The 22,356-nt window shown below is 31.8% G+C and overlaps 1 protein-coding gene across 5 annotated transcripts; it reads right to left on the bottom strand.

Moving 5' to 3' along the window:
- Nucleotides 1-151: 151 nt before the first annotated feature.
- LOC134242007 (cGMP-specific 3',5'-cyclic phosphodiesterase-like) lies at nt 152-21,891 on the bottom strand. 5 transcript variants are annotated; one of them, XM_062724018.1, is made up of 21 exons: nt 21,837-21,891; nt 19,941-20,558; nt 19,436-19,594; nt 18,820-18,909; nt 15,926-16,066; nt 14,176-14,235; nt 13,025-13,089; nt 11,330-11,444; nt 10,422-10,565; nt 10,192-10,335; nt 9,927-10,073; nt 9,716-9,823; nt 9,517-9,626; nt 8,812-8,899; nt 8,324-8,424; nt 8,106-8,183; nt 5,224-5,362; nt 5,054-5,137; nt 3,829-3,946; nt 2,036-2,124; nt 152-1,402 (listed from the first exon to the last, which is right to left on the bottom strand). In XM_062724018.1, exons 2-21 carry the CDS (start codon nt 20,526-20,528, stop codon nt 1,328-1,330), a joined length of 2,643 nt encoding a protein of 880 aa, XP_062580002.1. In that variant the 5' UTR covers nt 20,529-20,558; nt 21,837-21,891; the 3' UTR covers nt 152-1,327. The 5 variants fall into 5 exon arrangements, with proteins under 5 accessions (XP_062580002.1, XP_062580009.1, XP_062580022.1 ...); XM_062724025.1 differs by having other exon boundaries at nt 3,853-3,946; XM_062724038.1 differs by lacking the exon at nt 2,036-2,124.
- Nucleotides 21,892-22,356: the final 465 nt, after the last annotated feature.

Raw genomic sequence — 22,356 nt, 5'->3', positions numbered from 1 at the left:
CGTTCTTTGACCCGTGTGATAGATCAATATCCATTCAACGTCTTTTTTCGCGTTTTTTTATCATAAGATCCACATTTAAGTATGCAACTGTTAGGAAAATTGCGGTACCCTAATTATTTTCTTAACATAAACAAAAACAAGAACATACATGTAATTTCGTCAACCATTTATTGTTAATAACAACTACCAACAATATGACATCTTGAAAATAAATTAGACGTTACATCGAACTACAATGCATCTGATATTTCGTAATAGTGACAAAATGAATACTTCCCAATAAATAACTGTCGCATTTGCATCTCTGTATCAAACGTATAATGCTAAACATCAGGTCATTGATGTTTATATAATATCAATCAGAAAATATCATCGGAAATAAACAGTAAGGGTTTTATAACACACGTATACATTCTGAGAGATGATATATGACATAGAACCATACAGTCATAACCATTTATAGAAGAGACAGGTAGAATAATCAATATGTCGTGCAATGTTTCTCTAGTGTAATGAAATCTGAAAATGCTAAACTTACTTCTATTTAATCTGATCTCAACATTTTAAATTACACGTGTTTCTGCTTTTCATCTACTCTTGTAAAACCATTATAAAATTGAATACTGCTTAGTCACTTTCATGTTAAAGTTTTTTCTTCAGATAGTTGTCTGTAGATCTCATTTAAAGTGTTAACCTTTTTTGTATATTGGTACACTTGCAGTGCTGCGTAAAACATTAACAGTCTTTATATACGAAATACACCTTGTGGTTCATCTAATGTTAAATAATTACGCAATGTAATATCTAAACATATTAATATTTCTAGTTGTTAAATCAACCAGAAATCACTACATTTTATCACAGCTTCAAATATAAAACTCGGGTATTTACTACCCTTTCTACAATAAGAAATATAACAACGTAACACAAGAAGAAACAATAAATTGTACAACTTAGTCATTCGTTAACCAACTAGAATGTAGAATCTATATAAACATGCCAACAACAAAGTAGTGTATCTCTTCAAAAGAGATAAAACGATATCAAAACACTGATCTAATCCATCATTATGTTAGGAATTACATTATGCTACACGTAAGATTGTATACCTATATACATGTATATATTCTACATGCAGTAAGTGAAAGGGTCATGGTCAAATTGGGTTTCAGTTTCCATAAAATTCAAATCAAACCAGCATTACAGTAACACTGAGTACAAAAGATAAAACTCTTTGAATTAAGTACAACTTCGTTCTAGGAAGAATACTTAAATAAATATTAAGATGGCCATTTTTGTTTCCTAAATGGATGGTAATTCCCCACCATCATAGAAGAACACAGATTTTGGTTTTCTTGGGATCCTGCATATGAACTTTCTTCTCACATTGCATGTCATGTTCCTAAAAGGACAAACAATTTTAAACGGTATATACCAGTGTATAATATCACATTATACAAATCTTTTATATCATTGTTAAGTGGACTATATTTTATCATTACATGAAATTCACAATGGAATGCAAAACTGTCATTAACGAACAATCATTTAAGCATAGGAAAAGAAAACAAAACAACGAGTTCAAAGCGTAAAATTAAAATGAGAGATAAAAAATACAAGGAATAACCAGCAAGAAACAGTAGGAATTAGTGTAAATCTGCAATAGTTACCAAGGTTGTCTAAAATCAGATGTGAAAAAAAAAAACATGCCTATTGCCATCACTTGAAAAAACAAGTACAGTATGCAGGAAATAGCTGTTCACTGAATTGGTCCTCAAAGCCAGTATTAAAGGATAACAGCATATGATATATATGTAATCTAGCAGGTCTTTCTCATTGTTATTTATCAACATTCAAAACTGGAACAAAAAGAATCAAAGTAGAATTAAAGGTCAAACAGAACATAAACTACTGAAAACCATGCAGACATAAACGTAAGTGTACAAAAGAATAAAATAAATATATTTAACTGAAAGCTGCTAGACTAAGCGGTGGAACTAAGAGGGTGGAACTAAACTGAATGTAAATGAAGGACCTTTCTCTTTTGTTCTGCTATATCGGGCTTCTGAGAGATCCCATTTTGTTCGGGGCTGTGAGATTCCTGCTCAGGCGGAGTTTCGTCATCTGGGTAAATATTTGGGAAATTGTTTAATCTTAAAACACAATTTAGTAGTATTTCTTGATTTTATTCTTAATTTTTGCTTCTCATAACTGAAACACATTGAAACTGACATAAAACTGTGCCTTGTTTTTCCATTATGTAGCAAAGGTCACAAAAAAGGCAGGCTTTAGAATTTTTTATTTACAATTATTTATTTTTCCAATCATTTATTTAGATCAAGGTATGTTATATTTAATGAAAAAAACCACCCAATAAGTTGTTCAGAAATGATTTACGGATGACTGTTTCTCACGGTGGAAGCTAGGATAAACAGGAAAAATTCTTGAAATCTACACATTTCTTTACTTCAATTTGTTGGAACTTAAACGTACTCTACATAGTTTTACCCCTAGACATTTTTAACATTTTAGGAATGTTCTATGTTTCAGTCGATTTCAAATGAAATTTAAGGGGGGAAAATGAATTATTTTTCCATACATGTATTTGCCAAAATAGTGCAGATGTATTGAACATTTCAGGATTAAATTAACCTTGTTTTAAAGTTTATGATCTACCTATTTTGACCCTGATCTTAAATTTACATTTTTTGCACAACTTTTTATATTATACTGAGTATATGAAACTGCACAATACTAGTATATAAAGTGATCAGCACTCGGTTAACAAAAATCGAACACTTTTTTAAATAACTCAAATATGATTATTATGCAAAACAGTCAATAAGAATTTGTGTGCATTTCTACACATATATTTCAAAATACACACCAGTTAAGCTATTTTGCATAAATAGGGTTATAATGAGTGTCATGATTGATTAAATGGGCCCTAATTTTTTTGGTTACGATTTTGAAATATGCTAAACAATATCTAAAATATATATCTGAAAAAAAATCGAAATACATCCAATATCTGGAGTCACATACCTTAATTCTTCTGGATAAATTGAAATGAAACGTTCTTCAAGATAATGTCATATTTGCTGCCCTAGACTGTCTTTCCGACTATTCAGAAGGATTTCAAAACCCTCTGATTTTTTTTATGTTGTAATGCTCTATCAAATTCTTACTTTTATTGTGATACGAATATTTCTTTGCAATCAGATTCCATATAATAAAGTGGTATGTTTAAATAAAAAAATATTTGAGAAAAAAACAAACATATTATAAATTTAAAGAAGAGAAAAATCCCCCAGTGTTACATTTACTAAAAATAAAAATGCTATATAATCTTTTATAAATACTACTTTCTCATGACTGACTAGAACAAAAACACAACAAAATTTCCTATTTCAAACAGTATACTCAGTTATATGAATTTTTAAAAAATATGCTTTATTGTATTACAATTTTATCTTCAAAATCACCGAATTTACAAGCTTGAACAATATTGACTTTCAATATGATTTAATCTTTTCTAGATAGTCCACTACACACTTTATGTGTCATTATAATCACCTGCATACAATAACATTTATATAGCAAAATACATAAAATATTTTTTAGGTATTAATTTATTTTTAATGTATATTAATCTAAGTGCAAAAAGTTAATAAAAAATAATGTGGTGTAAGATTAGTAATAAAATTATTTGTAAAAGCATAACAAAGTTGAAGATTAATTTATCATAAATCACAGCAGGCTGTGTGATATATTAGTGAACAACAAAATATACCAATACAACAACGGGCAAACACATAGGGTGCTAACCATTTTTCTTCCTTGACGTCTTACTTTCGTGTTTCTCAGCTAACTCTTGCCAGTGTTTCTTATTGTCCAAGACACCGTCATACAAGGGGCGCAGATTCTGATTCATCTCTGCAAACATCTGTCATTGGCAAGAATACAGGTAATCAACAACAGAAAAACTTCATACACAGAGAAACCTAATTTGTTCAAGGGTAGTTTTTCTGCCAACTCTATTTGGGGACAACAACATGCTCAGAACTACAAATTACAACGGACATTTTTCTGGAAATCAGATGTTTCTCTGAGTTTGGGTATTTCTTGAATAACTCTGCAAATGAATACACCCCCATTACAACAGCAAATCAACAATTATCAATTTTTCAGGAATTGTTGTCAACAGAAGGGCACAACAACTTTGGAAGAGGGTCACAAACATTCTGAGGGGTCGGAACAGCAAACAGTGCCAGGGCCAAACATCCTACGTAAGTGCAAAACAATTGAACAATTGAAAAAATATAGCACCAAGTTGAACTGAATGAGACTGCAGATTCTGCCATTTTTCTTTATTCTTCAAACATCCTTCTAGCAATGGATTCAAATCTCCATACAACTCTGCCAATGTCTGTTCAAGGTAAGAGGATAAGCTTACAAGATCTAAAGATTAACCTGAGATCAAACTGAATATCCAAACTGATTCAAAAATCGGCACTTCTTCTAGGGTCTTTTGTTCCAGCGTTATACATGTAATGAAGAGATTTGTAATTTTTTTTTCCAGTTTTTGTGTAATGGAAATCCTTATTTTCTAGGAATTGCATTAGTTGCAGTCAAGTAAGGGCTTAGTAAAAGGTAATTGATATTTATGTAGTTCAGCAGAAAACAGATTCATTGTCATTAATGTTCTTAAAAAACACTTACTGAAATGATCTGAAACTGTTAGACTGACCACAAATATCATGAAAGTAACAGAAGGACCTTTTAAACCTATTTTCTTTTTCTTCGAAATTATAGAAGTTAAGATCAATTTAAAACTTTGAGGAAACCATATATAGAGAAAAGATTATCTATATCTTTCAAGTGAAATATGACAAAAGAAAATATTATTTTATTACCAAATAAAATAACTATAAGTATCATTATATCTCAGTGGGCTAGTTTTCTTTTCTTTAATATATGTTAATAAATTTCTGTAAACAGCATAAAGCTTGCAAATTTTTAATTAAAGAAAAGTATTTCTCATAAAACAAACCTTGTATATTGGAAGACAAATTGCATCAATGAATCCAACTTGCATTTTAGGGAGCTCATCCTTCTTTTCTCTATCCATCATTGCCTAAAAAAGTCATCAATAGTTAGAGAGGCTAGTGCACTTAAAATCACATTGATATTTGTTTATCATAATGAGGATTTGAAACCAACCATAGGAGTTTCTCCCAGTTCACTTCGTTCCTTGTCACCCTGCTCAAAGAATTCATTGGCCACTAACTGAGCCACCTTTTCTTGTATTTCCCACGGCTTAGTGATGGCTGCTACATCACATGCCGTCATCATCATAGCTCTACAAAAGGGAATAAACACTATGTACATCAATATAACCCAACTTTGTACTGTTATACACTTACTTAGTAGTAAATCATTTTCACATGGCTTTTGTACCACTCTTTGTACTACCTAACAATAACTCATAGAAATCCTTTTTGTACAGCTCTTTATATGGCTCTGTGCTTATTTAGGACCCTTTCACAATTGGCGCAAGAGCAGAAGCGACAAAATATTCGTGCGACCGAAAAACTTTGATTTGGATTGTAACCTGTTGCTGAAATAATCGCATATGAAAAAGTATTCGTACGAAATTTGCAAAATCTAAAGCAACTGTTGTGCATTAAATCTTATGATATATCTTGCGTCTATATGCGACTGTTGTACAATGAAAGCGAGTGTTGTAAGATAATGCGAAAGGATCGTGTGAGTGATCAGGTGATCGGACGACTGAACCTGCACCATTGCGACTGGATGTAAGGCGCTCGTGCAATCATGCATTTCATGGTATGAATGATCGAGCGAGTGAGAAGGGGAATATATATATATACTATCCGTTTCCGACCCTCATCAGTCGAATGCAAGAGATGCTGCCCAAAAAGATGACAAATCTACTGGTAAAGCCAAGGTAAACTGTAGAAAAAAGGCCCAGGAGGAGGAGGAGGCCCAGGACCTGCCGTAGCAGCTGAGCCCTGTTCATAATCCGCCTGAGCTTGTCGACGAGGGGGAAGAGCCACCAGACCAGTCAGTTGTGGTCTGAAACAGAGATGCTTATACAGGGTTTACTAGTGGCAAAGCATGGGAAATTGAAGCTGATAAATCGTGCATAGTAAAACATTGCAAGATTACATGTAACACGTTGAGCAAAAGTCTCATGGTCGCACAACTCACGCATAATTATACAGCTGCGATTCATCTTACGACCTTTAAAAATCGTGCATCACTCTTGCGAGTAAACAAAATGTTGTAAGACGCTCATACTAATATTCGTGTGTTGAATTGCGATAAATGTGGATCGCACATTTGGTCGCGTCTGAATAGTGTACATTTTGAGGAGACTTGATGCGACCACTAAAATGCATGCAACGAATGCGAAACATCGTACAACGTATGCAAGAGCTCGTGCGAAGCTAAAATTTTCCGATCGCTAAGTGTTGTAAAGCGCTCATGCGCCAATCATAAAAGGGCCTTTTAATAATTAATAATAATAAATATTTATGTAGGCTCTACACTAATACCTAAGTTAGTCTAATTTGTTCTACTCTACACTTACTAGAAGTAAATCTTTTTTGTACAGTTCTACACTATTATTTAAGTAAATCTTTGTGTATGGCTCTACGTTAACTTAAGTATGTCTTTTTTTTGTGCGGCTCTACACTTCTTAAATAATCTTTGTGTATCATGGCTCTTACATAAGAAAATGTTTTTTGTACGGCGCTTTGTATGCCTCTACACTTACTTAATTGAATCATTTATGGCTCTACATTTTTTACTTAAGTAATTAATTCCTTTTTGTACAGCTCTATACACTTACTTTTAAAGTAAATATTTTTTGTACAGCTCTACTTTTAATTATAAGTTACTCTTTTTATATGGCTTTACATTATAAGTAACTTTTTTGTATGGCTCTACATTATAAATAACTCTTTTCTGTGTGACTCTTAATATTATAAGGTAACTCTTTTTGTATGGCTTAACATTTACTTATCAGTAACTCTTTTTTGTATCGCTTTACATTTACTTATAAGTTACTCTTTTTTTGTATGGCTCTAGATTTACTTATCAGTAACTCTTTTCTGTGTGACTCTTAATATTATAAGGTAACTCTTTTTGTATGGCTTAACATTTACTTATCAGTAACTCTTTTTTGTATCGCTTTACATTTACTTATAAGTTACTCTTTTTTTGTATGGCTCTAGATTTACTTATCAGTAACTCTTTTCTGTGTGACTCTTAATATTATAAGGTAACTCTTTTTGTATGGCTTAACATTTACTTATCAGTAACTCTTTTTTGTATCGCTTTACATTTACTTATAAGTTACTCTTTTTTTGTATGGCTCTAGATTTACTTATCAGTAACTCTTTTCTGTGTGACTCTTAATATTATAAGTAACTCTTTTTGTATGGCTTTACATTTACTTATCAGTAACTCTTTTTTGTATGGCTCTAGATTTACTTATAGGTAACTCTTTTTGTATGGCTTTAGATTTACTTATAAGTAAATCTTTTTTGTATGGCTTTACATTTACTTATAAGTAACTCTTTTTTGTATGGCTCTAGATTTACTTATAAGTAACTCTTTTTGTATGGCTTTACAATTACTTATAAGTTACTCTTTTTTTGTATGGCTCTAGATTTACTTATCAGTAACTCTTTTCTGTGTGACTCTTAATATTATAAGTAAATCTTTTTTGTATGGCTTTACATTTACTTATCAGTAACTCTTTTTTGTATGGCTATAGATTTACTTATAAGTAACTCTTTTTTGTATGGCTTTACATTTACTTATAAGTAACTCTTTTTGTATGGCTTTACATTTACTTATCAGTAACTCTTTTTTGTATGGCTCTAGATTTACTTATAAGTAACTCTTTTTTGTATGGCTCTAGATTTACTTATAGGTAACTTTTTGTATGGCTTTACATTTACTTATAAGTAAATCTTTTTTGTATGGCTCTAGATTTACTTATAAGTAACTCTTTTTGGTATGACTCTAGATTTACTTATAAGTTAGTCTTTTTTGTATGGCTTTACACTCACTTAAGTAAATCCTTTTTGTATGGCTCCTTGTATTCTGTTTCTCCTTCCTGTACAAGCTTTTGAAAGTCTCCTCTTTTCCTGCATTTTGATATAATTACACATCTCATCAGATTTTAGATAAAATTATTTCTGCTGTATAAAATCAAACTGTTTAGATAATAAAAAAGACAATTGAAATAAATCTTTCCTCTGCTACACATTGATGAAACCTTACATACTTGAAATACAAAGCTAAGTCAGTCGAGAGAATAGCGTGTTCCAACATCTTAATGACAGTTCTGTACTGTGTAGGGGATAGTGATTGGAAAATGTTATTTCCCTAAAACAAAAAAAAAATAACACGTAAGATTTCCCCTCTGGTAAAAAATCAGGAAAGTAAACAAGTGAATAATAATTTTTCAGTTTTACATTTATCTCTGAAAAGTAACAACACTTTTCCCATTAATTGGGAGAGAATGGAGAAGCATCTATAAACAGTTCTTTAGTCATTAAAAAAAATATTGCACAATGCTTTACTGATCGAATGAATGACAGAGTGATATTTCAATTAAGAAATATAGAATCTAATGTAAACATTATTGATCACTTGTCAGATCAAATATCCAATAAAGCTTGAAGGGCTAAAACTTTTACATTACTAAGCAAAAATTACTTTTAAAAAATTAAATTTTATAACTGGAATTATGAAAACTACCACAGGACATACCTCACTGTTTAAAATCATGATACAATGATCAAAATGGTGGTGTTCCATAACAGATGTACTGTACAGCATTGCTAAAGGGGAGGCCACTCTGTTACAAAACAAAAAATTCTGCATTTTATCATCGATCAGAATAAAATGCAAATATATTATTATTATTAAACAACTAGCCACATGTTTTCACTGAAAAGTATAGAAGATAAAATAATAAGGATGTCCAAGAACCCTGAAACAGATTTATAGACTTAAGTCAAACTTTCAATGGCCTGTAAAATGTCTGTATGTCATGGAATTTATTTCTAATTTTGCAGATAACAACAAAATATAAAGCAATTTGGGAGAAATTTTTACTTTTTGCTTGACTTCTAAAACATTTTAGTGCAACATTAAGAGTTTGACTTAAGCTTTTAAAAGATGTTTCATGATCCCAGGTGCCATGTGTAAGTATAAATAAGATGAACAACTTAAAGTCTAGCCTGACAATGTTGACTTAAATCCTGCACAAGGGGGCACACAATTCAAATCTTAACCAACAGACTTTCGCTTATTAAAAACTAGTTTGCAAACAGTTTGCAAAGGTAGCAGATGCCCATTTATAAAAAAAAAGACTTTGAAGTACTTTTGCTGATAATGTTCAAATGTTTATAAAGGCACACATAGACAGATTGTAATTTTACAAGTTACTGAAGTTCAGAGCTTGCAGCTTACTTGACTTGGAATGCATTGTTAGTTCCTCTGTGGTCCAAATCATGGCATAAACAACCAACAAGAAGGGCTAGCACCTCAATGGAATCAAATTTCTTTATCATTCCTCCAGTCTAAGAAAAATGAATGCTGCTTATCAATGCTACCATTCTGATAAATACTGATATTTCAAATATCATGAAATCAATCTCTGTTAACTTACATATAAGATAGTAAACATTGTCTGAGTAACATTGAAGGCATGTCGCCAATTATGATACGTCACAGGTCTGTAATTTTTCTTCACACTTAATGTCCAACGACACATCACCTAAAAGAGAAAAAAAATCCCATACTTTTGAATCTGTTTATCATGAAATTGAGCTAAAATGAATTTTTATTGTAATATAGTCCTTCATATCATCCTAACATACCTCTAAAGGAATCTTGAATTCTGACAAGAGATTGGCCTCGGTGAACATTGTGATGGTGCATTTGGCCGTCTCCAATTCATCCAGAGGAATGTCATTGAACTCAAACGTATACAGACCAAGGTCCTTACCAGAGGGAAACTGGCTAACCTAACAGTCAACAAAGAAAAGTAAATCATTAAAAATAACTATATCTTATGATCATAAAAACAATTTGACAAAACACAATGATAAAAAAGTATTGGGGGGACAGTTTGAAAACTCCTACCACTAGCTTGTCTGTCTCCTCCTGTTGAGCAGTGGCGTGGTAGGATAAAACTTCTAGAGCCACAGATTGCTTGGCCATCAACCGACAGGCATTCTCATACATTTGACAATTATGAATACCAAGTCCAGTAAAAATAGAGAAAGCCTGATAGAGAAAAAACAATAAAATTATTCAAGAATCACTTACAAGTTAATTTTGGTTTCAATTAAAATTTACCATGAAATATTTACCTCAATAATATTTGCATCATTTTCATTGAATGGTACACCATTTAATTTGTTGACTAGTTGGGTAACACCAATGATTTTCTTTTCATTGTTAAATATTGGCATACACAGCATATTTTTGGTTTTAAATCCTTCATCCTCAAATTCCTGTAGGTTAAAACAATGTATTCTTTATTATAAGTTATATATGAGAGAAAAAAACATTAGATAGCTTCAGTTAGCCAGATGTCTGACAGAGAAGTGAAACATTGAACAGAGAAACTGTTTTTCTTTAAAGAATTAATGCAATAATTAGATACAAGATGAAACTAAGGCTTTTATATTTTATAAATAAATGGATACAATCAGATAAAAGAAGTTAAATAATTTCAAACTAAACGGAAAAGAAGAGGCTCTGGACAGTTTGCTATAATCCTAATGTGCTCCAAAGCTTCCCCATGGCCGATATAAAATATACACTTTGAAAGCTTTTAGATAGGGTTTCAATTTTTTTTTCACCCAGTGGTACCTGGGAAGATTTTCAGAGATTTTCTCTAATATATTTCAGTGTTAAAGTCTTATCTCATATTGTTACCCATCTCCATGACTTGAACAATTAAGAGTCCACTTCATGTCATTTATAAAAGTTTTATCTTTCCTTTTATAGTTAAGTATTCCTGAAACCTAAATTTTAAACATTTTTTTTCATATACATGTATATTTCAATGTAAATTTTCATTCCCAATTCTGGCTCAGTGGTTCTTGAGAAGAAGAATTCGATGCTTTTTACCAATAATGGTCCAAATGATCCTTTGGTTTTTGAGAAGTCAAAATTGTTTACAGTTGGATGAACTGGATTTTGGATTAAATGATGATCAGAAAAACTGTTATTTTTCCAATTGATTTCAAAAAGATTTGAAATTAAATTTTACCACTCCTTTGCCAAACAATTTGTCGATTTCAATTTCAGAAATATTAAGTGGTAACCCCTTCAGCACCACATGCCGGGCTATCTCCGCGTTCCGGGATTTCGCCACTTCTGCTGAACTGAAATAATTAATCGGAAAATTTTATTGTACATTTCCAGTCAAAAAATCATGCAGCTTATAAGTCTACATTCAATACCGAAAATCCAACCAGAATTCTGTCGATTCCACTGGTCTGGATAAAAATAGAAGATTGGAGATGGAGATTAATTTGTGAGCTTCAAATTTAAGACTCATCTTTTTGGGGATTCTGAAAAGTCTGGATTGAGAGGAAGGCCTCAATTCAAGTACCCAGCTGACTGAAATCTCAGCTGAAATTATTTTCTAGCCTTAAAGAGTCTTAAAAGCAAATCTTGTGTCTTATAAACCAAGAGGCCCATGGGCCACATAACATACATGGGCTCTTTGGCTAGTAAAAGCAGAAATCAGTTCAGTACTGACAAGTTTAAATATAAGTTGTCCCATCTTACCTCCCTCGAGGATGAAAGGGATGGGGAGGGGGGGGGATGGGACATGATTTGAAAAAAGAAATTGAATCTTCACTCACTAAGAATGCTATCTTAGTGTGGTTAAAGTTTGTCTCAGATCCATTTTATCTGTTTGATAAGGAAAGGAAAATTCCTTAACTTTTCTGTTACTGGTAATGTAAACTCCATTTATAATTAATCTTTGTTTCAATTTGTATTTAAGGAAACAAAGAGAGGTAGATGAAAATGCTTCTGAAATTTCCATGATAGACTCAAAAATAATAAACAAGCTTCACTGCACTTGCAATGCATAATTTGATAAGGCCATTCCAAGTTCTTTCTATGTTTAGCGTCCACGTGCGCCTTGGTTTTTGACATCCATATCAGAAAAAACAAACAGAATCAGGAGTCCGTAAATTAATTATTAAGGTCAAAATTTGTGATTTCCGGCAATATATCTAAATATTTGTATAATATTTCATTATTGGAATAGTTTCAGTATTAAATACCTCAATTTTGCTGAAGAAAATAACTTTCTTTATGAAAAATAGATAAATGAAATCATATCTTTTGAATTACGTCATTCTTATTACTATGAAATATATGTGTTTTATTTATTTTTTTTATTTTTTTGACTTGTGTGTTTTTTTGCGAATAGGTAGCTAGGTTTTTGAAAGATGGGTGGACGCTAAACAGAGAAAAAACTTGGAATGGCCTAAACTAGCTGCAAGCTGTCAGTGTTAACATACATGTATATAATAAATCTAACAATGATGGCAGTTAATATTAAAAAAGGGTCAAAAAGTCACATAAGCTATAGGTTAATATCCTTAATGGTGGTAGTAATATGATGCATAATAATCTGGGCACTGTAATTCCATTTCTATTTATAAGATAAAGTATCTTGTTTGAAACATTTTATTGTAATACTGTTATTGCAATTTCATTATTGAGAAGGGCTGCACCAGTTGCCAGGTTAACCAGAGAGTCATTTAATCAGGTAATGGCACAGAATTATCACAGGAGTCCACTGACTCCAGGAATGATACATAAACCTTGTGAGGATTGGGATAAACAGCATCATTTAACAAACTCCTGATATTTCTAAGGAATATTCTAAGAACTCGATCACACAATATTGACCTTTCCCTGGTGATTACCACTAGAACCTTACCTGGGAATTCTGATATTGCCTCCGTCCTTTGCATATAAATCAAATGCCATGGAAAATAAAACATCCTGAAAAGAGGAGACCATTATTAGCTGGATTTGCTATATCAAAGTACATTATAGAATACTATACGTTCCAAGAAGTTCTTAAGGTGCAGTAAGGGCAAGCTGAAGTACAGAGTTAGATATCATACGTGAAGTGATAAATCTTCATATTCTGATTGTGAAGCTCTCAGGCTTCACTAATTGCAATTGCTAAAAAGTCCATTTTTCCCCCCCCAACCTTCACAAAGTGGTGGATATTATTTTCAGTCTGACTCTGTCTGTCCATCTGTCTGTATTTATGTCTGCATGTAAAACTTCCATTTCAGTGGGATATCTGGAGAAGCTTTTAAGCTTTTGCAATGAAATTCGACACAGCAACTCCCTATGGCCTAAGAAGGATGCCTATTTTGTTTTGAGGTCAAAAGGTCAAATGTCAATGTCATAAATCCTGTCTAAATTCAACACTTTTCTTTGTGATTTCTCAAGAATCTTTTGATCTTTTGCAGTAAAATATTATACCATAACTTCCTTATGCCCAAGGAAGACCCTTATTAATTTAAGGTCAAGGGTCAAGGTCATATTTCAAACATTCACCCCACACCCCATCCGCTCACCTACATGATGTGGCTTGTGACTTAATTCTGCCAATACATCAATAAATAAATATGCATTGGAATTTAATTTGAATAATTTTCACTAAGTGCATGTGAATTAATTTGATGTACAGTAAATTATTTCAAATAAAAGCTGTTTAAATCTTATTTTCAGTAAGTAACTTTTCATTCAAATTAAACTCTCTTTGTGTGGCAATTTAGACTCAAGTCAGAATCTGTCTATTTCACTGAAGTTTTATTATACAAAATTTTAAAACATAGAATTAAAAATATTATGAGAATTTATTTCCTTTTCTCATTATTATTAATTATAATTTTCAGGTATCAATTTACAACAAATATTTATTTCATAAACTGTTTGAAATCTTGACTTGGGTCTAAGACTTGGCCTCATGTTCCTGGGGCCTGGAGAGTGAGTGAACAGCCTTAAGAGTAAAATCCAATACTGAACACAGACTGTAACATCTGACAGTAACTAGAGATTGTGTGATTATACCTTGGTGGAGGTAGGTTTGGTCTTGGCTGGAATGTTGTTGTCTTCATGCAGGAGGGGATCCTGTGGACAAATACCAGACACACAACAATGAGGGTCCAACATGCAAACAGAGTACACCCATAATATCTCAGGTCTAGTACACAGCAGGAATGACAATTACAAAGATTCTCAAACATATCTGATCAGGTTTAACATTTACCAGGAAGCTAAATTATTTCAAAATTTCAAGAAAGTCTGGATGATTTATATATTATTATTATCCAATCACTATTTCCTTTAGCTGTAAAATGTAATATTTCAATGTTTTACTATAATGAAAGAATTTATTTTACAATTTGTGGAACTAAATAATTAGATAAATTATGTTTTCTCCTAAGTATTTTACACAGCATGGTGGAGTGCTTTTACAATATATTACAGTGACAGAAATTTTATATCTGCAAAATCCACATAAATCTAAGTGATCTGAAAGCAATTTTAGCTAAGTCTATGTTACTAATTTCAAATTCTAATTGAAAGAATTAGTAAAGGAAAATGTAGATGTTAGATTTATCAATATAGCAGAAAAAACTCTGTGAACAATCATGCTTCCAGAAGAAGGTGAGTAAACAAGATATACATATTTACATATTCAAACTCTGCTCTCAGAATTACGTCTATCAATTTACATCCATGTTAATTTTTTGTTATCCAGTTAGGACAAGAAATAAAGGCTCGAAGAATCCAGTGAAGAAATTTGGAAATACACGGAGCACCAGTGAGAGTCAGAAAAGCATCCCTATTACCTGATGCACGGCCAAAGCAAGTATCTTGTAAAAATGCTTCTTGAGAATCTTTGCGAACATGCCTGTCAACTTTTTCCCACCCTATAGTGGAAAGTAGGATTGCATGCAAATAGGGAACAAATCAACAGTGATAAAAAAAAAATTAGTCATAATTAGCGATGATATCAATTACTTTGTGCATAATGTGTTAAGCCTAATGTAAACTTGCTATATTACTATATTTTCTTTTATTTATTTAATTTTTTTTTTTAATTTGTATTATTGTGACTTGAAAAGGCTTCAATTAGACTTTTCATTTTCTGTATAAATTGTTTAATTTTTTCCTGAAAATTAATTCCTCAAAATGCCTCTCTGAGAAATGAAATAGAGCTAATATTCAGTAAAATAAATTTTCCACATATAAAAGGATGTCTATTCAGTTTACTTAACAATGGATTGCTAGAAAAACAGAAAATGTTCTGAAGTCATTTTGATATAATTTTATTAAATTAAAAGCTAAAGAAAATCATATGAATTTAGCTAATTAAATTCAGACTGTATATAATATCGAGACTTCATTTCTTTACCTTCAGGGGTTCAATAGTTAAAATATATATATCATATTAGACTTAATTTATATCAACTTCTGCTTATCATATATATAGCACAAATGTAATGCTATCAAGCCATATCAAAAATATAATAATAGGCTAATAAACACATGCAAAAGTTAATTAGTAATAAAAAGAACAACATAAAAGTTCAACATAGATACCTGTATATGTTAAAATATCTTTTAGACAAAAATTATGCCAAAATACGACCAAGAACATATCCACTGCAATCCTATAAACTTCTCAAGCTAAACAGATCTGCAGTTTTATAACCTGCATTTAGCAATGTAAAACTTTGAATTCCTTGTCATACTGTGCAGTTGGTACATATATAAAGCAGATACAAGCAATGAGGAGTGTGGGGGTAATCACCTTGCTGGTGGAGTCCTCGGTGAGGTATACAGTACACCGCTCACATTTCAGCATGTCCTGGGAGTCCAGCATCACCTTCTGTATCAGTCTCTCCAGGCTAGTCTGCTCCTGAAACACCCCACGGGCCAGGTTCAGCAATAGCTGTAACAGAGAGAGCAAGGGTTCACTATAGGGCCTAATTATAGACCTATGTATTGAGCTAATGCAGGCTAGTCTGCTCCTGACAAACACCCGACACGCCAGGTTCAGTAGCAGCTGTAACACACAGAACAAGAGGTTCACAACAGAGCCTAATTATAGACCTACATATAGAGCTAATGCAGGCAAGTCTGCACCTGACAAACACCCGACACGCCAGGTTCAGTAGCAGCTGTAACACACAGAACAAGAGGTTCACTAAAGGCCTAATTATGGACCTGTAATTAACCCTAACCCATGGGCAAGGTTCAGTACGAGCTGTAACACACAGAGCAAGAGGTTCACTAAAGGACCCAACTATAGACCTGTATTTAGAGCTAGGTTCTTAGGTAGCCCTTACTACTGAGACCCATTGAAAGTTCACTAAATATCTCTAACTATAGACCTTTGATTGAATTTTCACCAAATGCCTTATTTCTAACATTTAAATTTAATCATTAATGTAGAGAATTAATATTTTCATTGTCTATAATGCCTAAGAAAAAATATATATGATGATTTATTTATGAAATATACATGTAGGGTTGGAAGGTATGGTGATCTTTAAAATAATGTTTGTTTGCCTTATAACTAATTAGGTTTAAAAAATTGAGTTGGTAAGTAGATGGGAAAATATTTTTCTCTCAGAAAATTTCAACATTTATCTTGGCAGAATAGGAAAATTCAGGTAAATTCAGGTAAAAAATATATATTTCCTGGCCAGGTTAAAAAATTTTGAATCAAGCATTTTTAGCCAGTCTGCCAGGAGAGGGCAACACTTTTTCAATGTGGCCTTGGATTTTGTTTTTATGGTATGAAGGCATAACTTTGAAATGCATTTTCAAAGACAATTTGAGGATTTTCTAACCACCTTGCTGAGTCTCAGTAGCTCTAAAAACTGTCCTTATCATCTATAAATGGTAACATCAAAAGGAAAATGTAATGATGCACAATTTCCATATTTTTCAAATTAAAAAAAAACATTTGGGTTGGATAATATAAGATTTATTGTGGAACAATTAATTTTTTTTTTCTGAGGTCTAAGAAAGTTCCTTATGAGTGCCCATATACATTGTACTTCCACAGTATTGGATTGGCTTTATGAATTTAACAGTTCTCAAATTTTATGGAAAAATTGGTGTATTTGGATATATTCAAGAAAGCATCAAAATATAAATTATGCTGCATCTAATTAAAAAATAATAACCCTCACTTTAACCATTGAAATTGGGAGTAGGATCATCAGCTTATCATTCATTGCATGTGCAGATGGTTTATAAAAAAAAATCCTTCTGTAAAAAGGTCCTAAAAACACAGTTATACATGCAATACCATACGTTTAATTAGCAAACAAAAAATTCTTTTGTAAAATATATTTTTGGCTGAAGCTTTAACATTATTTTAACTTAAAGTTTAGTGACTGAGGTGAAATGATTATAAAACGATATCTAGAAGTCTTTGATTACCGTAGATATCAAATGTTAACAATGTATATATACAAATGTATATTAGATAGGGTAAAGAAAGTGGTCCTAATATGATATGTAAATGACTCTTTCAATTTTGACCTTGACAATAATGTGAAGTTTAAATGTGAATAAAGGTATTTAAATCCCTGTAATAAAGGCCTTACTTCAGTTGAAACCTTTCTACACTGTTGTTTGCTCATGTCCAATGCTTGCTAATATATAAACATTTGCCTAATAAATGCACAGCAAAAGGGTTTAAATGTGTATTGTTAGATGAAAGCATGGATCGTTACCATTACATCAATACCATCCAATAAACGTACAAACATAACTCAATATACCCATCCAGTCTCCAAGATTTTACAACAAAAATGGGTCTGAATTAATGTAAAAATACAGCATTAGCACCTCTGTGTTATATGGTATTACACTGAACTAAGGACTACAATTTCCCTGTAAAAATATATCATGTTAATAAAACTTTCTGTTTATACAATAATAAGTGTACTGGGTACTTGAATAATGAAAAGATTCTTTTAGTGCATGAGCTTAAATCTTAAAGAAAACATGAATTCTAAGTTCTCATATAAAATCAAGATAAAAGAGAAATCTTATTTAGAGCACATGTATGCATAAATACAGTGGTATACAAGTGACATTATTGAACTGAGATTTTCCTCTACATTTTGAAATAGGACCTTGGCCTTCAATGGAATTCAGAATTTTCTCACTAGAAAATGATATTTCATATAATTTTCATGAAATACACACAAATGATTAATAAATTTAACATACCTATTTTAAATTATTTAGAACTCTTAATCAAAGAGTAGATAAATTAATATATACATGTAATTTAAACAATGTGTCTTCAAATCCTAGCAATTCTAATGATCATGATTTTCATAATACTGACTAAAACAAACAGTTACACATAATTTTATTTGAAAAAAGATGGGTTCTTTTCAATATTATAGAAAGAATGGTAGTATCCATATTTTGCTATAGGAAACCCAAATAACGTGTTCTATCAAAAAGTAAAATAGGTGGTGCACAATGGCACTATGTAACAAAGATTCAGTGAAAGTCCCCTTAAATATCATTCAGTGGTAAAAGGAGAGTAGTGGATAGGAGAAGGGTACGCCAAAGCGTAAGAAGGACAGATGGACAGACATCCCAATCACTATATACCCAGCTTTTCGAGCGGGGTGGGGGTATAATGACAGATGATTATTGTGGTAAGCTTACTTGATTCCTCTTGTACTCCTGCACTGACAACTCAAACAACTGAGCATTAGTTATCCCAATCCCACAGAAAATGAGGTACTTCCTGAACACCTACAAACACAACAACAAGTTACAGCTCCATTGTGATAAATGGTGATATCATAAAATCTTAAATATATTGCAGAATTTTCACAATTCTTCATTTTTATTTAAAGCATGTAGTACTTAAATTTCTTTTAAGTTAAAATAATACAATATCATTGTAATCTTTAACATTATAATACTAACAGTGTGTCACAAAAAAAGCAAAATCCCATTTTAATGTAGTTCTTTCTTATTTTGTTTGAGTGGCATATTTCTGTTGATCAGGAGTTATATCCCAAACTGCACAGTACCTGGTACTTGTTTCAATTTACAATAACTGATATTTTGCATTAATTTTTTTTTATATACTTTAAAATTTATAACACATGCAGGTGTCAATAGTTTATCAAATCATGCATTATGAATTCTTTTCATTCATTATAATTTTTGTTAGTATTCAAGTTATTTATCACTGAATATCAATTGCAAGCAAATATTTCCCGAAATCCAACTTAGAGACTTCAGGGTAGCTGGACCTTGTTTTGTTACTTACATCTTCATCTTGTTTTGTAAACTCGTGGTTCCCTGTAACTTTGTTGATAATCTGCGCCACACCTATAACCTCGCCTTCGTAATTCAGTATAGGCATACATAGAATACTGTGTGTACGGTAGCCGGTCTTCTGATCCACGTCCTTGTTAAACCTTGGATCCTACAAAGTCAAGATCCAAATTAGTACTTCCTATCTGTTACACAATTTTTCAAAATACATTTTAAAACGTATGAGATTTTTCTTCTTTTTTTTTTAATTTGTTGAAACTGACAGGGATGCCAACTCCTCTGGTATAAAATGTAATGGAATATTTAAATTCTACTTCTTGTAACCATGGACTTTCTTAAATGTTTCCTTAGTTAGGTAAAAATAAAAATTCAAAAAAATGAACTACATAATTGAGGGAAAAAAAATTACATCCCTCTCAATTTTTCTTTTTCATTTTACAATTCGTATAAGTTGTAATCAACTACTTTATATGATAAATATTGATATGATAGGTAACCTCGTATGCGTCCTTGATATTAACAGTCTCTTTGCTCTGGGCCACAAATCCTGCGATTCCCTTCCCAAACGGCACGATTATTTCTGTCTCCTCAGTGTGTAAGCTCTCGTTAATGGTGGATACTTCTGTCACATCAAAGAGTTTTGACACTAAATATCGATTCTCTTTAGATCCTCGCGCTAAAAATAGGCTCCCACGATCACTTCTAGTTAAAATACTAACATTTTTAAGAATTTTATGACACAATACATTCACATCCAATTCTGTAGCAATATCCCTGATAAGTTCCATAAACACTTCATCCTCTGACATACTAAGTAACTGATTCCTGTCTTTGGAGGTCTTTTTAATTCTCTCCAAGTTGCCTTCCACATATTTTTTGAATATGGATGTTGTAATTGAGTTTCCCCGTCCGCTGGTGAAGTTTGGGAGTCTTTTAATTTTGACCTCCGGGGAGGAAGGCTCCGAATGGCTGCCGTCCCTGTGTGTGATGTCCGGAGCACCATGCTTACTTAAGTAAGTCTTCAGAAATTCTGGATTCTTGATCAGATATTGCTCAACATCTGATGGATTCAAGTTTTCTGTCATGGTGAAGTTAAGGTTTTCTATCCATCATGTCTGAAAAGTAGTAAATTTCATTTAAAGCATGGGCATGCCTTTAGATGTTATTGTACTGTACAATACTTCCAAATCATTTTAAAATAAAGCATTGAAAAGGGATGAAATTTAAGATCACCATAACATGCATTTACATACATGTACATAAATATAATGTTTTCATATATATATATATGTACCTATTAATATTACATTGATATGAATTCATAAAGAAAAGTCTCTCTCCTCTCAAATACAAGAAACAGTCAATTTATGTTGATATATTAGCTCATCTGAAAAATATTAAAAGTAATTTAATTCTACTCTTGAAGTAAAGACAGTTCTGTTTAATATCTACTGTACACAGAGTATATAAATGGCTTAAAATAGAAAGCTTGGATATATGTTATAATCTGATCATGAAAAGGGAGGTACTTTTTGACAATGACGATACTGAATGGAAGAATTGCTCCTCAGTATTTTTTGTATTTTGTCTGTACTTGATCATGTTTTTGTAATGATATATGCTATATGTAATATGTTTATGCCTGTTGGGTCCTGATATGGTAATAAATATTACTCTATTCTATTCAGCAATCAGTTGTCAGAAATGCTGAGAATTCATAATATATTGGGAGATAACCCCCCAGACCCCCACTAGGGCCTTCCTTTGGGGTCAGATTTAAAAAAAAAATTACAACTAAGACCAAAAACTAAAGTTAATTGTACTATTTTTATTTTACAAAACTAAGGATTCTGTATTTAATTGCTATTTTGAAAATATATTTCTATATCATATTTTATGCCTTCTATAAGACTAAAATCAATATTTCATCTTTATAAGAAAGATATAAGCAGAATTAAATTTTGGTCTTAGTCATAAGTTTTTTTTATTAAACGGACCCAAGACTAACACGTGTTCATAATGCAGTCTAAAATCCCCACCTGCATAAGCTCATACTTTGTCTTTGATATATATATTTTTCTCACGGAAAAAAGGATAACCGAAACATGTGAGATAGATCTACCAGAAGGATATAACTGATAGTGTAATTTGTAAAATCACTAAAAGCAATTATTATCTAAATAATGACAAAGAAAACGTCCCATATCAAATTCACATCAACACAAATCATCACAAGCAAAATCCAAACTAGAAATCACTTTTTTCTTGGGATGATGGGTATCTCCAAACTCGTGTAAAGTGGAAAAACCACGTTAATTAATTAATTAGCCATCACTGTATTCTCAAGTTCGTTTTCTACAAACGACATTACCAACAGAAAAAATAAGGTGTACCTGCACTGTTTTGACGTCAACGTAAACATTTTTATCAGTGACGTCAGCCTACGTTGATTTTACCGCTAATTTTATTTAGCGTATAACGATCCCGATCTAATAATGTTAAACATATATCTCGCTTGACGTTAAGTGTTTACATAAACACTTTTTATAAGAAACAGGAAATTGTGTTCGAAATTATCTTTTGCCAAAATTTTAGATAACGCCCCTTTTTTGTAAAAATGAACCGATGCAGATTTCATTCTTTAAAATCATTAATAAATAGGAGAAAATAATTGCACTATTAAATAATGCCAGTCATCATTGTAAACGGTCAATATGCATTTAATACTTGCAGTGCGTGTATACCTTCTTGACCTAATAAAAAAGACATTCAACTAATTTTCTACATCACTGAGAGTAAAAGAAGATTAACTTTAAAAGCAAGCAATAGAACAATGGCTAATCCCCTTATACTTACTAAAGTATACATAATGTTCCACAACCGTTTTAACACTCTTATTAGTTACCATGCAAA

Source organism: Saccostrea cucullata, unplaced genomic scaffold (assembly GCF_032062105.1).
Source record: "Saccostrea cucullata isolate Sc308-1 unplaced genomic scaffold, CSIRO_AGI_Scuc_v1 ctg587, whole genome shotgun sequence".
Classification (NCBI taxonomy): domain Eukaryota; kingdom Metazoa; phylum Mollusca; class Bivalvia; order Ostreida; family Ostreidae; genus Saccostrea; species Saccostrea cuccullata.
The sequence above is the reverse complement of the archived record's forward strand: the minus strand, read 5'-3'. Positions and strand labels throughout refer to the sequence as shown.

Bases quoted from the DNA above. Each gene is read 5' to 3' on its own strand.
- LOC134242007 (XM_062724018.1), bottom strand. From the start codon at position 20,528: ATGACAGAAAACTTGAATCCATCAGATGTTGAGCAATATCTGATCAAG. The intron at 18,910-19,435 runs GTAAGTAACAAA...TTGTGTTTGTAG, and splicing joins TTACAAAACAAGATGAAGAT to GTGTTCAGGAAGTACCTCAT. The intron at 3,947-5,053 runs GTTTGTTTTATG...TGCCAATGACAG, and splicing joins TTTGTCTTCCAATATACAAG to ATGTTTGCAGAGATGAATCA.